Source organism: Neoarius graeffei, chromosome 27 (genome assembly GCF_027579695.1).
Source record: "Neoarius graeffei isolate fNeoGra1 chromosome 27, fNeoGra1.pri, whole genome shotgun sequence".
NCBI classification, from domain to species: domain Eukaryota; kingdom Metazoa; phylum Chordata; class Actinopteri; order Siluriformes; family Ariidae; genus Neoarius; species Neoarius graeffei.
This window is the reverse complement of record NC_083595.1, coordinates 18640720-18656861: the sequence shown is the minus strand read 5'-3', so window position 1 is coordinate 18656861 and position 16142 is coordinate 18640720. Positions and strand designations below refer to the sequence as shown.

The following is a 16142-nucleotide window of genomic DNA, read 5'->3' as shown; positions in this document are numbered from 1 at the left end:
ATCGCCAGGTCTCGCCTCATCTCCATGCTTTACTTGCAAACTTGAAGAGTGCGCTTTTTTTTTTGTTTACGTATTACGTAGATGTGCTTATTACGTGTCAATTTGCGCATGCGGGACACTTTTGGGTCGTTTTCCGTTCATATTGGAGATCGCATACAAGTCTCATATAATTGGTAATGTGAACGGCCTAACAAAAAAATCGGATTTCACAACAAATCGGATATGGGTCGTTTCAGGTTGCAGTCTGAACGTAGCGTTATTGCTCTCAGCAAAGAGTTTCCTTCGCCTCCAATTTCCCTGTGAAAATCTGCATGTGACAAATATTCAGGCAAAATATTCTCATGGTTTAGATGATAATTTATAGGATTTAACTTTATCTGTCTTCTGTGTCTATCTGCACCTTGTGAGCACTCGTACTGTAATTAGTTTACCAGTGATTACACTTTTCTACCACTAGGAGTTCCTGAATATGCATGGTGAGCAGTGTGCATAAATACTCACATTCTCATGCACAAAAAATATGTGTATGCCTTGAAATAAAAGAGACTTTGTGGGTGTTCACTATTTATGTCACCCCTCTCCAAAATAAATGAGCAATTTCCCCAAATACTAACAAAACAGCAATATAATTAATTATTTAATCCACAACAAATAAGAACCAACAACTCACTAAAAGCCAAATCACCACTAAATATGTTGATGAAAAATATTTTAACTGTGGGTAAACTTATATTTTAACTGCCATTTAAATCCATACATATGGAGCCACAGGAGTGCCATAAAAAGAATAAAACTGTCAAAGAATAAGAAAATTAATGTTGAAGAAGAAAAAAAATTAAAGATCAAAGAACATGAAAATAAATGCAGAAATGAAAATAAATGAAAAAGAAAACTGATGCAGAAATAAAATAATAAGAAAATAAATAAAAACAAAAACACAAGAATAAGAAAATAAATGCTTTTCTTTATTGCTCTTTCTTGCCTATTGATTTTCCTGGGTGCTTTTTCCTAAGCAAAATGTACATCAAAATGTAACGTGTTTTGGCAATGGAGTCATTAATGTCCATGTCCAAATGGTGGCGCTATACCAGAGGGTGTCTTTGGGCATATGGATATCTTCAGAACCATGATATCCTATAACCTGTAAAGTTTGAGCCATATCAGACAATGCATGGTGAATTTATGACTCACTTCCTGTTTGCGTGGCATAACAAATTTATTGGTTCACCATTTCAACATCTTGTGATATATTGCAAATCCCTTTGCAATTTAACAAAAGCAACATCTTGAGATGATGTATACCAAATATGGCATGGATCCAACAAACTGCCTAGGAGGAGTTCATTAAAATGTAACGTGTCAAAACGCACAAAAACAAAAATCTCATTTCCTGTTGAGTATGGCTGATGCAATACATAGGCAATTTTGTTCCTCTCGGGGCACTCCACACACCTACCAAATTTGACACGGATAGGTGAAACTGTATACCGGGCAGGAGTCTCAATGTGGCATCCAAAGCTATAAAGTTGAATCTAAAATTTTAGGGGGTGCTATGGTATCTTCTAGCCTCACCCAAGGCAAGTAACCTAAGATAATAAACATTTGCCCTCTTTTCATCAGTGTACAAAATTTCTTGAGTTTTCGAATATTTCCAAGGTGTCAAATCTGTAATTGTATAAAAAGAATATTAATAAGAAAAAAAACATGCCAAAAAGAATATGGCCGAATCCCTTCGCAGTTTAAAATCAGCAACATCTTGAAATGATGTATACCAAATATGGCATGAATCCAACATACTGCCTAGGAAGAGTACATCAAAAGGTAACATATGTTTTGGCAATGGAGCCATTACTGTCCATGTCCAAATGGTGGTGCTATACCAGAGGGTGTCTTTGGGCATACGGATATCTTCAGAACCATGATATCCTGTGAAGTTTGAGCCGTATCAGGCAATGTATGGTGAATTTATGACTCACTTGCTCTTTGCATGGCATAATGTATAAATATATTGGTTTGCCATTTCAACATCTTGCGACATATCACAAATCCCTTCACAATTTAACATCAGCAACATCTTGCCATGACATGTACCAAATATGGGATGGATCTAACAAACTGCCTAGGAGGTGTTCATTAAAATGTAACACATGCCAAAATGCACAAAACCAAAAAAAAAAAAAAATCTCACTTCCTATTGAGTATGGCCGATGCAATGTATAGGCAATATTGTTCATGTCAGGGCACTCCACACACCTACCAAATTTGACACAGATAGGTGAAAGTATGTACTGGGCAGGAGTCTCCATGATATATGGGGGGTGCTATGGAGTCCCCCGGACACACCTAGGGTCAAGCCCCTATGGCTGAGTTTTAGTGCACATGACTGATGTGTGTACCAAATTTCATGACTTTTCAAATATGTACAAGGTGTCAAATCTCTGTATTTTTGAACTAGGTGGTGCTATGGAGTTACTGAAGCCCACATAGACTAATTTCCCATATCACCTTAAATTGTATCATAGGACAAATATATGTGCAAAATTTCACGAGATGTTATCCATCATAAGTCCCTCAAAACAGTGCTGGAATATTTCACAATCCCACATTCCATCCAACATGGCTGACTTCCTGTTGGGCACAGTCAAATACTATATCAACTTTGTCCTGTATCACAAGAGTATCAATTACACCAAATCTCATGCCAATCCAAGCAACTTCATCTCAACCATAGCTTGTTCTCAGGGGCACTCTGGGATCACGCCCAGTCCCTTGCTCAGATAAACTTTGTGATTTTATGCACATTTGATCAGTGTGCCAAAATTCATGAGTTTTCAAACAAACATTGCAAGTGCCTCAGAAACGAGTTTTTTTCCACAGAGAAATAAAATAATAATAATAATAAAATATAGCCGCTAGCAGCAATAAAGGGCCCTCACACTCGAGGCTAGGCCTCTATCCATGAGTAGCACTGGCCAGGACTGATGTATGGACCAAATTTCAGTAGTCAAAGTTTTTAGGAAATGGAATCATGACTGTCTAGGTCCAAATGGTGGTGCTATACCAGAGGGTCAAATTGGGCATGTGGATATCATCAGAACCATCGTATCCTATAACTTGTGAATTTTTAGCCATATCAGGCAATGCATGGTGAAATTTTGACATGCTTTCTGTTTGTGTGGCATCACATAAATTTATTGATTCGCCATTTCAACATCTTGCAAGATATCACAAATCCCTTCATAATTTAAAATTAGCAACATCTTGACGTAATGTGTAACCAATATGGCATGAATCCAACAAACCGCTTAGGAGCAGTTTGTTAAAACATAGCACATGTCAAAATGCACAAAAACAAAAATACCTCACTTCCTGTTGAGTGTGGCTGATGCAATGTATAGGCAATTTTGGTCATCTCTGGGAACTCCACACACCTACCAAATTTGACATGGATAGGTGAAACTATATACACCAGTCAGGAGTCTCCATGACATATGGGGGCACTATGGAGTCACCCAGACACACCTGGAGTCAAGCCCCTATGGCTGAGTAGCAGTGCACATGACTAATGTGTGTACCAAATTTCATGAGTTTTCAAATATGTATAAGGTGTCAAATCTGTATTTTTGAACTAGGTGGCGCTATGGAGTTAATGAAGCCCAACTAGATGATTTTACCAGATGACCTCAAATTGTATCATAGGACAGATGTATGTGCAAAATTCCATGAGTTTTTAGCCATCGTAAGTCCCTCAAAACAGCATGGGAATATTTCAAAATCCCACATTCCATCCAGCATGGCTGACTTCCTGTTGGGAGGAGTCAAATCAAACCAAGTGAAATTTGTCCCGTATCCCAAGAGTTTTGATCACACTAAATCTCATGCTGATCAGAGCAACTTCATCTCACCCATAGCTTGTTCTGTCCATGTCCAAATGGTGGTGCTATACCAACATTTAGCAAAGTTTTTAGCCTTTGTAAGCTCCTCAAAACAGTGCGGGAAAATTTCAAAATTCCACATTCCATCCAACATGGCTGACTTCCTGTTGGGCACAGTCAACTACAAATAAGTGCTTTGTCATGTATCACAAGAGTATTGATCATACCAAATCTCGTGCTGTTCCGAGCAACTTCATCTCAACCATAGCTTGTTCTTGGGTATGCTATAGAGCTCTGCGACCATGCCCAGTCCCTTGCTCAATGCAACGTTGTGATTTTGCACACATTTGATCAGAGTGCCAAAATCCATGAGTTTTTGAGTATCACAAGTGCCTCAAAAATGAGTTTTTACATCTCATTTCATCTCATTATCTCTAGCCGCTTGATCCTGTTCTACAGGGTCGCAGGCAAGCTGGAGCCTATCCCAGCTGACTACAGGTGAAAGGCGGGGTACACCCTGGACAAGTCGCCAGGTCATCACAGGGCTGACACATAGACACAGAAAACCATTCACACTCACATTCACACTGACAGTCAATTTAGAGTCACCAGTTAACCTAACCTGCATGTCTTTGGACTGTGGGGGAAACCGGAACACCCGGAGGAAACCCACGCAGACACGGGGAGAACATGCAAACTCTGTACAGAAAGGCCCTCACCGGCCATGGGGCTTGAACCCGGACCTTCTTGCTGTGAGGCAACAGTGCTAACCACTACACCACCATGCCGCCCACAAAAGAAATAATAATAATAATAATAAGTTTTGCTGTGACTGATACTCTTGAGATACATGACAGAGTGCTTGTTTGTAGTTGACTGCACCCAACAGGAAGTCAGCCACGTTGGATAGAAAGTGGGATTTTGACATTTTCCCACCCTGTTTTGAAGGGCTTACAAAGGCTAAAAACTTTGCTAAATGGTGGTATAGCACCACCATTTGGACATGGACAGAACAAGCTATGGGTGAGATGAAGTTGCTCCAATTGGCAAGAGATTTAGTGTGATCAAAACTCTTGGGATACAGGACAAATTAGCAAAACAATTTGACAGAAGCTCAACAAGATATGGCACTCCAACCTCATTAATGAGAAGAAGCTCTATCTATTTGAAATGTTGATTGAACTGATCCTGCTTTATGGATCTGAGACGTGGACACTAACTATGTGACAACAACAGCAGCTAGATGGGACATACACTAATCTACTTTGACCAAAACATTGTTCAATGTCCAAAACATTCATTGGTCAGAGTATGCCACATGTGAGAGGATATATAGATAGTTTCACATGATGTCACAGAGTCGGGGATTCCCTAGTGGCGGCCATCTTGCGGGTCAAGCTTACCATACAGGTGACTGAGCACACATTGTAATGCGCAAGTACAAAGTCTTCAAAAGAACCCAAGCAGGCTATTTAAAGCTAGCAATGGTGCACACCTGTTGTATTCATGGCTGTCGTAATAGGTCAAATGATGAAGCCAAGTGGAGCTTTTATGGAATTCCCACTGTACAGGAGCACGAAGGCAAGCAAACAAACTCAGCATACAAAGGAGAAATCTATGGCTTGTGAGAATCAACCGCAAGGATTATCAGCCAAACAAACACAGCAAAGTCTGCTCCGATCATTTTATAAGTGGTAAGTTGTTTAAATAAACAATCAATTGTGTTTAAGTTTGTTTTTGGAAACCAAAACATCATGTGAACAATCTCTGGAGGATGCCTAACTGGAATCGCTGAGTGTACTTTTACATTGTAATGTACACTTAATATCGCTCGTTTGTCACGTTTCTATTTGAAACTTGCCACTTCACTCACGCAAGGGTCATTTTTGAAAAACATTTTAGGTCTATTCTGTATGATTTGATTTGTGTTTGGGATGCAAACAGCGCGCCTTTTGGCGGATGCCGCCTGAATCGCGCAGATCCGATTTTTTTTTTAGGGGGGACGTTGGAGTGTCTGATTATAATTTCAAAGTAAATTCTGTATTAAAGTTACTAAATAAGCAAATCCGTTACAGTCCATGAAACAGGAAGTATAAGGATGAGAAAAAAACAGTTTAAATCGGAAAGCTGCGCACATTTGCGCAGCCCGAGCAGTGTGCAGGACTGCGCAAATGTGCGCAGCTTTCCGATTTAAACTGTTTTTTTCTCATCCTTATACTTCCTGTTTCATGGACTGTAATGGATTTGCTTATTTAGTAATTTTAATACAGAATTTACTTTGAAATTATAATCAGACACTCCAACGCCCCCCCTAAAAAAAAATCGGATCTGCGCGATTCAGGCGGCATCCGCCAAAAGGCGCGCTGTGAATATATAAAGTTGTATATATCAGACAGCCTTTAAAGTTTAATGAAGTCAGTTTCAGGCTTTGGAGCAGGCTTTGGCAGTTTCAGGCTTTGGCAGCCCTGCATAGTCACTTGAAAATGCATCTTTGTCCACTTTGTAGGGGTCAATTCCCCCAATCAAGGCCAGTTTGGCTGCATACCGTTGTCGTGAGATGTCGTCTAATGTATCTATATACTTCTGTTTGCTTGATTTTGCCGACATTGATCTTTATTTTAGAAAACTGACAATAGACCCCTTCGCATGTTTGTAAACAAACCGACCGTTGTCAGGATGCGCACGCAGCCTGGACCCAGAAACAATGGCGCTGCCCATAGACCGGCATTATGAGCTGTCAGATTATGCCAAACAATTGTCATTACAAGATCGAGAATGCTACATAAATAAGTTAACTCTAACAAGTGGACATCGCCTACTGGATCCGTATTTAATTAAAGAGTGGACGGAATATGTTAGTAAGTTCCCTGGTGTACAATGGCCAGATATATCCTCGTACCTTATTGACAAGACTTCAGTGTACACCCACGAAAAACTTCGTGCCTACAAGTCTTTAGACGCATATGATTTGTTATGTGCGGGCATGTACAACTTGATTAACAATGGGACATTCATATTCATTTTGTTTTAATCAAATTATGCCAGTGATGTGATGACAATGTGGCTTTAGCTACAACAGCAAATACCAACACTAAACAGCAATTTGCAGGAGGTAATGGCATGAAAGGAATGATAGTGTAAAGAGTGGAGCTAAGAGAAATCAGAGCTGCGTAAAAAGCGAGAGGCAGAGACCAGAAATGAAACTGAATGGGGCGGGAGCTAGGTTAGAGCAGTCAACGTAAGTTGGCATTTAGAGTGAGGGCACACAATTTTACCTTTCCATCCTTGCTTTAAAATTGTGATTTTCGGCATACACAAATAATGATGGCACAAAATCTGGACTGCTTGAGTCAAGCGAGACCTCTCCTACAAACAAAATTGCATGCAAAGCTAAGTTAACATGCTAACAATATTCATTACATTGTGTAACTATGACCCAGCTAATCAGACAAACGTTACCAAAGTATTTTGCTACATCAATAAACGAAGACTAGAAAGAATAAAAAAGAAAGATTTAATAAATAGCCTGATCTTACCTGTGATGAAGTGGGCGCTGCAAACCCGCGCATTTTTGATGGTGCTTTCATCCCAGTCTACACGTTTGATGGCTTGTAGCCATAGACGTCGGCGATTTTTTTGGAATGGGTAAGATCCTGCTGGAATTCTGTACATTTTAACCCCATCACTGCTATGATTCTGACACCTGACAACACAACAACTAGGCATTTCTGAGTCTTTTTTGGGTCCAGGCTGCGCGCGCAATTTCTGCTTACGTATGAATGACGTTTACTGCGAAGGGGTCTATATAACTTCATAAATTCGTCCGAGATAACGTAGCCGGTAGTGGCGATGGTCCATTTTGTTTGCCCCGCAAGATGGCGGCTGGGGGGCGTTCCCCGGAATGCCGTGACGTCAGTGAAAACTATCTATTGCAAACTTTCCCTGATCTCCCAGAAGCTGACAAAGCACTGTCTCCAATTCGCTGGTCACTGCCAACGAGCAAAGGGCGAGATAATCTAATCCTTCCTTTTATGGCAACCAAGCAGCCCTGTCCATTCAAGGAAAATTACATTGCCAGATGTGACTGCAAGAGATTTGGGAATTGACAGGGCAGATCTTGCTAATGTGATGATGGACCAGAGGGTGTGGAGTGAGGTTATTCAGGGCATCTTGACCAGACTGGCCAAATGATGATGATGATGATGTAGCATAAATGAAGCATAAATGCCATAAATCCAGAAATAGATTAATAAATAATTATATTAAAACTACTATTAAAATTAGTATGCTGTTAAAATATCAAATTTATTTTCAGTCAGTTTTACAATTTACAAATACTCTGAGGCACAAAACTTTAATTTTCCTACAATATGAAGTGATTTGTTCGTAAAAAAAAATGATGTCGCAGAGACCACTTTTCACAGACAAAGTCATCTTTCATCTCTAACAATTGTTTGTTTGTACCAGATATTAGATCAGATTATTATTATATCAGATCAGATATAATTAGCACATATATGCAGTGATTCATGAGCATAAGCACAAAGTGGGAAGCTGGTGTTTATCATGTTTTAGAAACAAACTATTACATATCGTTCATATTGTAGTGTCACTGTGCTGCAATACAGCAATTGCTAATTTGCATACTGGTGAGCCTCCATGGCATCTTCCATCCATCCATTATCCATAACTGCTTATCATGTGCAGGGTTGCAGGCAAGCTGGAGCCTATCCCAGCTGACTATGGGCATGAGGCAGAGTACACCCTGGACAAGTCACCAGATCATCGCAGGGCTGACACATATGCTGCTTTTCCACTACCAACGCAGCTGAGTTGGGCTGAGCTGTGCCGTGCTGAGTTGGGCTGAGTCGTGCTGAGTGGGGCTGTTGGAGTTGCATTTCGACTACAACCACGCTGAACCGTGCTGGCTGGAAGTGGGTGGACACATTGGGTGGAGTTAGCGAAAGTGGGTGGACATCAGGTGATGTCGTTAGGCGGCGCAAACAGTGACATCAGTGACCTTTTAAGCGGTAGTCTCACAACCCGGAGAGTAAACAATAAACATGGAGGACATGGAGTCGTTAGTGTTGCTGGTCTTGGTGCTGTGGCTTGTTGTCGCCGACAACGCCAACAGACACTGGCAAGAGCGTATAGATGAGGCGAGGCGCATAAGGCTTCATAATTCTCGTAATTCTCCTTCTTCCGGGTTTACGGTGTTTACAGATCCCAGCGTGCTCGCGGGGCGTGTGTGGGCATGTGAGGACACTCCTCCTCACCAATCAGTGCACAGGGGAGTGTCTCCTCACGCCCCTAGCCCCACTTGGCTCAGTTTGGCTCGCTTCAGCCCCACTCCAAAACCGTGCGAGTTTTGGGGGCTGAGCAGGGCTGAAGCGAGCGGAGTCGTGCTGTTCTTAGATAGTCGAAACGCGAGCCATGTCGGGCTGAAGTGAGCTGAAGCGAGCTGAAGTGAGCTGAAAAAGGGTAGTGGAAAAGGGCCAATAGAGACAAACAACCATTCACACTCACATTCATACCTACAGTCAATTTGGAGCCACCATTTACGTATCTCCATGGCATCTTTGTTATTTTAATGTTTTAATGTCTTTCTTCTGTACAATTACGTATGTGTCCTTTGTAGGATTTATAATGTTTGGTTTGTTTATTTTGATGTTACAGTATGTGTTATATCAGTATGTTATTTTGTGTTTGTCACCCGTACCATGTTTCCCATGTTAAACCATAGTTTTCAAGTCAAGTCAAGTTTATTTGTATAGTGCTTTTAACAGTAAACATTGTCGCAAAGCAGCTTTACAGAATTTGAACGACTTAAAATATGAGCTAATTTTATCCCTAATCTATCCCCAATCTATCGCCTGTGGCGATGGTGGCAAGGAAAAACTCCCTCAGACGACATGAGGAAGAAACCTCGAGAGGAACCAGACTCAAAAGGGAACCCATCCTCATTTGGGCAACAACAGACAACATGACTATAACATTAACAGTCCTAACATAAAGTCAGCTTCGTTGATGCTATAAATCCCCCACCGACGGAAACCCGAGCGCAAAACTGTTCACAACAACTGCAGTCCCAAAGTCAGCAAGTCAACTGGAGCCCTGAAGTCAGCAAGTCAACTGCAGTCCTGAAGTCAGCAAGTCAACTGCAGCCCTAAAGTCAGCAAGTCAACTGCAGTCCCCAAGTTTTGTTTCCTTCTTAGTGACACCACAGTATACTGTTTTAATTGCAGACCTAGACAGTACATTTGAGAATTAAGGGCAATAATCCAGTCTTTGCTCATGGCTTGGTGCTGAAGAGTGTGAAATGTATAATTTTGTTTATACGTGCCTATTAAAAAAATGCCTATAAAAAAAAGCAAAAAAAAAAAAGCACACACACTAATATTTCATGGGCCAGCATTTAGCTTTGATTACAGCACACATTCCCCATTGCATTGTATCAACAACCTTATGGATCATCACAACATTTATTTCCACCCAGAATTGCAGAGATCTTGAACTGATGATGGGAGAGTCAGACTCAGGGACTACAGATGGAAATGAGCTAGTAGCTAAATCTGGTACAAAGCATCTTTTCCCTTTATGTGATTAATGAATTTTGTACATGGTTCCTGTAAGAAATAAATTTAATAAAATAAAATAAATAAATAAAAATAAACCACTCCATAAAGTCTTCTCTGGCTTCATTTTATTACCACATACATAATGTTGCTGAGCCTCGACCTGACCAACTGAAGCAATCCCAGATCATAGCACTGCCTCCAGAGGCTTGTACAGTGACCACTATGCGTGATGGGTATGTCACATCATGCACTTCCCTTCATACCATCACTCCAGAATAGGGTATATCTGGACTCATCAAACTGCATGACCTTCCAATCTTTATGATCTTCCATTCTTTACGCTCCCTAGCAAATATAAGCCTTTTCTTCTGATAAGTTGGAAACTGAGATGGGTGCTGCCCAATGGGCCTTAAGGGCCTGGTTAGTACTGGGACAGGAGACTACCTGGGAAGATAGCCATGAGTTCCTCAATTTTTTTTTTTTATGATTCATTATCACCAAGCGTTTAAGTGATCTCTGATCAGGGTCAGTAAATTTTTTTTTTCTGACCACATTTCTCTTGTGAAGTTGAAGGTTCACCACTATTCTTCAAGGTTTTAATAAATAAAGCTCTGGCTTTCTTTGTGATACAATTTCAAAATCAGTTAGATTAAAAAGAAATAATACTCTAGTAAAATAGCATTTTCCTAGTTTAAGAAATGAAAGTGTGTATGTGCTTGTGTCTGTTAGTGTATACTGTATCTGTGTGACTTGCCTTTGCTGCTGTCCAACTGTTGCCGAACTCCTGTGGTGTTGATAAGTCCATGTTATCTGGGGTTTTCATTTCATTTACTGTCTTCAGATCAAAATTCCCACACAGACCAGATAATTTACCCTGAAGTTTACACAAACATATGCACACACGCACAAATGTGTGCACATGCATGTGCACACACACACACACACACACACACACACAGAGTTCAAATTGAGATGTTTGTGCATGTTTGGGGGGAGGTGTGTCTGTGTACCAATGTGTGTGATAATGTGTATGTGACCTGCCACCGGGGTCCAGCTTGTATATGGATAGTGGTTTTTCTGTCCCAGAGCACTGAAATCTCATATTGCATTAGATGGATAATGGTGAAGTAGCCCACATTCAAGATATGCACATTTTGTCTGTCAATCACGCTGGATGGATTCTGCATACAGGTAAGAGTACATAAACTTTTTAACTCCCTTAACTGCTATTGGTTAAAAAAAATCAAACTGGCAAACATTAGAAAAAAAACCCCTCAAAGATCTGATCAAATTACTCATAAATTGTTAATAATACTCACTGGGTCTTCAGTGGTAGTACCTTCACATTGTTTAATAATAATATAAATAGATAAACTTTGTTTGTAGAGAAAGCCATACAACTTAAATCAGAATGTCAAGACTGATTCATCAAATTCCTTAAGTGGGTAACAACATGCTTCAGAATGAAAATGTTATGAAAGCAGTTAATATCATCCATCTATTTCCCTAGATGTAAACCCCTCTGCAATCCCCATCAGGGTTGCAGAAGAAGCTAGAACCAATCCCAGCTGACTTCAAGTGAAAGGTGGGGTTCACCCTGGGCAGGTTGCCAATCTACCATGGACCTAACACAGGCCCTGTCCACACGGCAATGGATTCAGGTGACTCCGATACAATTGCTTATCGTTTCGGCCTGGCGTCCACATGGCACCAGCATTTTGGGTGCCCAAAACGCAATCTTTTTGAGAACGGGTTCCAGAGTGGAAAGATCCGGCAACGTTGCTGTTGCGAAGTCGTCTGGATGAGTAGAACGGATTTGTTTACGATGATGTCACAACCACATGACTGTGAGTGCTTCACGCCGGGTAGAAGTGTAACGAACTTGATGCGAGTTGTCAACAAATCCTATAACTTGGTTCATGAAACGCGCTTACAAAATATTTTCACTGTGAATATTTATTGTGTAATGGTGCAAAGTGAGAGAGAGAGAGAGAGAGAGAGAGAGAGAGAGACTCTGCCCTTAGGGCAGAGTCAATCCCGCCAGCAAAAATAAGGAAAAAAAGGAGCGATCTCGGGCGGCACGGTGGTGTAGTGGTTAGCGCTGTCGCCTCACAGCAAGAAGGTTCTGGGTTTGAGCCCCGTGGCCGGCGAGGGCCTTTCTGTGTGGAGTTTGCATGTTCTCCCCGTGTCCACGTGGGTTTCCTCCGGGTGCTCCGGTTTCCCCCACAATCCAAAGACATGCAGGTTAGGTTAACTGGTGACTCTAAATTGACCGTAGGTGTGAATGTGAGTGTGAATGGTTGTCTGTGTCTATGTGTCAGCCCTGTGATGACCTGGCGACTTGTCCAGGGTGTACCCCGCCTTTCGCCCGTAGTCAGCTGGGATAGGCTCCAGCTTGCCTGCGACCCTGTAGAACAGGATAAAGCGGCTACAGATAATGAGATGAGATGAGGAGCGATCTCACCTCTTCAGATGTTGGTTTAAGTCCTACAATACATTCCTCAAAAAGAGCAAATTAATCCATCAACGTGTAGCATTCAATTTATTCCGGACCATTAAAGACGCCGCCTTCCGCGTAGAATCATACGTCATCCTCGCCGCCATATTGGATAGGTCAAAGCGGAGAATAAAGATTAGCTGTGTTTAACTGTACCAACAGGTTTGCCGTCCAAACGAGATCACATGGGATTACCTTTCACAGGTGAGACTGGAAAAATACTTTTCATTGTATTTGGTCATTATAATGTAATTTTACGAACAGATTTTCCTGACTTTGTGGCTAATATGAAGTCTCGCGCATAATAGTTTATGCGCATGCGTCCTTACTTCTTCTATTGCTCTGGTGTCTCCGAAGGGACCGTCTTACAGCGCCCCTAGAGGTGTGGCATGTGTATTGCATCGTTTTCAGCAAGCGTTGCGTTGCCATATGGACCTGATATTTTACTGATTGTTGCCCATTTGGACGCGATATATTTTTAAATAACATCTTGTTGCCGTTGTCGTGTGGATGTAGCCACAGAGACGAACAACCATTCACACTCACGTTCACACCTATGGGCAATTTAGAGTAGCCAGTTAACCTAATCCACATCCTTGAACTGTAGGAGGAAATCAGAGTGCCCAGAGGAAACCCACGGAGGCATGAGGAGAACATGCAAACTCCACACAAAAAGGTTCCAGTCAATCAGCAGGTTTGACTCCAGAACCTGCTTGCTGTGAGGCAACAGTGCTAACCACTGCACCACTATGGTTAGCCCAAATTAATATTAAAAATGCATAATATATTTATTTTTTACACATCTTCATTGTGTCACCCTTTGAACTGTTTACAGAACAACTATTAGAGGTATTCCTGCTAGATTACTCAGGTTATCAAACACAGCACTTTCCTAGAGTTATTGGCATAATTACCTCGTTAACTAGTATTAAATTAGTAGCCATTTATACTGTAATTGAAATTGTTAACAAATAAATGTATTTCACAATATTATATATCTTTTCAAAAACTCATCACATGTACCACATTCTAACATGAACTGAGTGAAGAATAAATGGTCAAATATTGCAAGATGTACTTTTTAAAATACTGGAGAGATTTATATAGGGAGAAAACTCACAGGTTTCCCACTTTCACTGTCAAAAATAATGATGGATTCTCCAATGGAAATGAGGAGGGATTTTCTGCAGATCATACCACTTTCAAAGCATTCCACATTCTCTGCTGTAACATTCATTGTTACATCAGCTGAGCTCTGAAAAATACACACATGCCACAGTTAGAGACAAGTTATGTAGAAAAGTTAGCAAAAACACCACCAATACAAGAAGAACCTTTCTTGATAAAGTAGAGGCTGTCCACATGTCATACCTTTAACAGGTAAACTTTACAGTCGCCAACATAGTCAAATTGCAATCCGTCAAATGTACGGTAGTGTCGGTCTCCATACACAGTACACATTGATGCACATGGATGGAATTTGCACTGGAATGATCCATGCTGACACAAACTAACACAACATGCACAGTTAGTAGACGCCTGCTGTCTAATTTACAGATGCTCTTTTTGAATGATCGCTTGTCTGTAGAATTTCATTAGGATGATACAATGCATACTGTTATCTACTTTCTACCTGAATATTTCTGATAGAAGTTTGAATTTAATAAACTTAATATGTTTGCAAGTTAATGACTCACCACTGGTGGCAAGGTGAGGACACTCTATCCCCTGGGTAATATTCTTTACCCTTCCATAAACATGGGCATGCAACAGGCTCAAAACATTCATCACCATGCTTTAAAAATCTAGAAGATAAACATACAGACACAATTATGCATTGGACACTCCACATCATATTGCAGAAAGAGGACAGGTTTAGACGAAAACCTGATGAATTACAATGGAATGAAGCTCATAGAAACATCCAAGAATGTGCATCCTTAACACCATGTTTGCCACAAGAACAGATGCACATAGATGGTCTTTTAAATATAACCTGGGAAATTAATATAATCTAGATTACATTTTAGTAGAATGGTACATAAAAAGGGTAACAAAGAATTGCAGGGTATACCCAAGTGTCAGTGGACTGCTTGAGTCAGACCATCAGGTTGTTGTTATGGATACTATGTTCCCAACCAGAAGGAGATGAAAGGAAATCTTCAAGAAGAAATGTACCAAAGTACACCAGTATTTTCCCAATGTACGGTCCCTTAGAGACTCTGATACTATCAGAAGCCAATACAGCAAATGACTTGAACTCCTGGAACAACCACTGTCATCAGAACAAGTTGATGATATTGAAGAATTTGTTGTCAATGCTATAAATATGTCTTCTGCAGACTGTATTCCTCCAAGACAGAAGGAATGTGATAGTAAACTATGGGTAAAAGAGGAGTTTCTAATTTTGCTTGAAAAACATTGCATTGCACTTAATCCTGATGGAAAAAGGAGCTGTCTAAACAGATAAAAAAAACTCTGCTTGACACTCAAAGGCATGCACATCAAGGAGAACCAGTGGCACAGTGGTGTTGTGTTAGCATTGTTTTCTCACAGCAAGCAAGTTCTGGGTTTGAGTCCAGTGGCCGGTGGGGGCCTTTCTGTGGGGAGTTTGCATGTTATCCCCGTGTCTGTCTGCTCCGGTTTCACCCACAGTCTAAAGACATGTGGTTAGGTTAACATGGGGCAACCTTGGGCTGAAGTGCCCTTGAGCAAGGCTCCTAACCCCCAACTGCTCCCTGGGTGCTGTAGCATAGCTGCCCACTGCTTTGGGTATGTGTGTGTGCTCATTGCTCATTTGTATGTGCATGTGTGTGTTCACTGCTTCAGATGGGCTAAATGCAGAGGATGAATTTCATGGAGCTTGAGTGTGCATATGACAAATAAAGGCTGCTCCTTCTTCTTCTGAGAACACAAATAAAATCAATATGGCCAGTGAACACACTGCAAAAAACTGAATTTGAGGAGAAAATTCTTTAATACTACTGAAATTGTCTTGCTGCATGGACAGATCATTTTACTTGACAAGACATCTTGGAATAAGTTGGTTACAATCTAGAACTAGTTTTAATAATATCAGAGTTGGTGTCATGTATATCTTAACAAGTTGGCACATCTTGAATATAGTTGAAATGATCTAGCATTTCCTATTAGAACAATACAAGACACCAACTTAAATTCTTTCGATTACGT

General features: G+C 40.8%; 1 protein-coding gene across 1 annotated transcript in view; it reads right to left on the bottom strand.

The window, feature by feature from the left end:
• otog (otogelin) overlaps positions 1-16142 on the bottom strand; it is a 550025-nt gene that overhangs the window by 228545 nt on the left and 305338 nt on the right. The window contains exons 23-27 of the mRNA XM_060911543.1: positions 14648-14755; positions 14322-14460; positions 14071-14205; positions 11491-11634; positions 11208-11327 (exon numbers count right to left, since the gene is read on the bottom strand). Of these exons, the coding sequence (XP_060767526.1) occupies positions 11208-11327; positions 11491-11634; positions 14071-14205; positions 14322-14460; positions 14648-14755 (646 nt within the window). The remainder of the gene's footprint in view (positions 1-11207; positions 11328-11490; positions 11635-14070; positions 14206-14321; positions 14461-14647; positions 14756-16142) is intronic.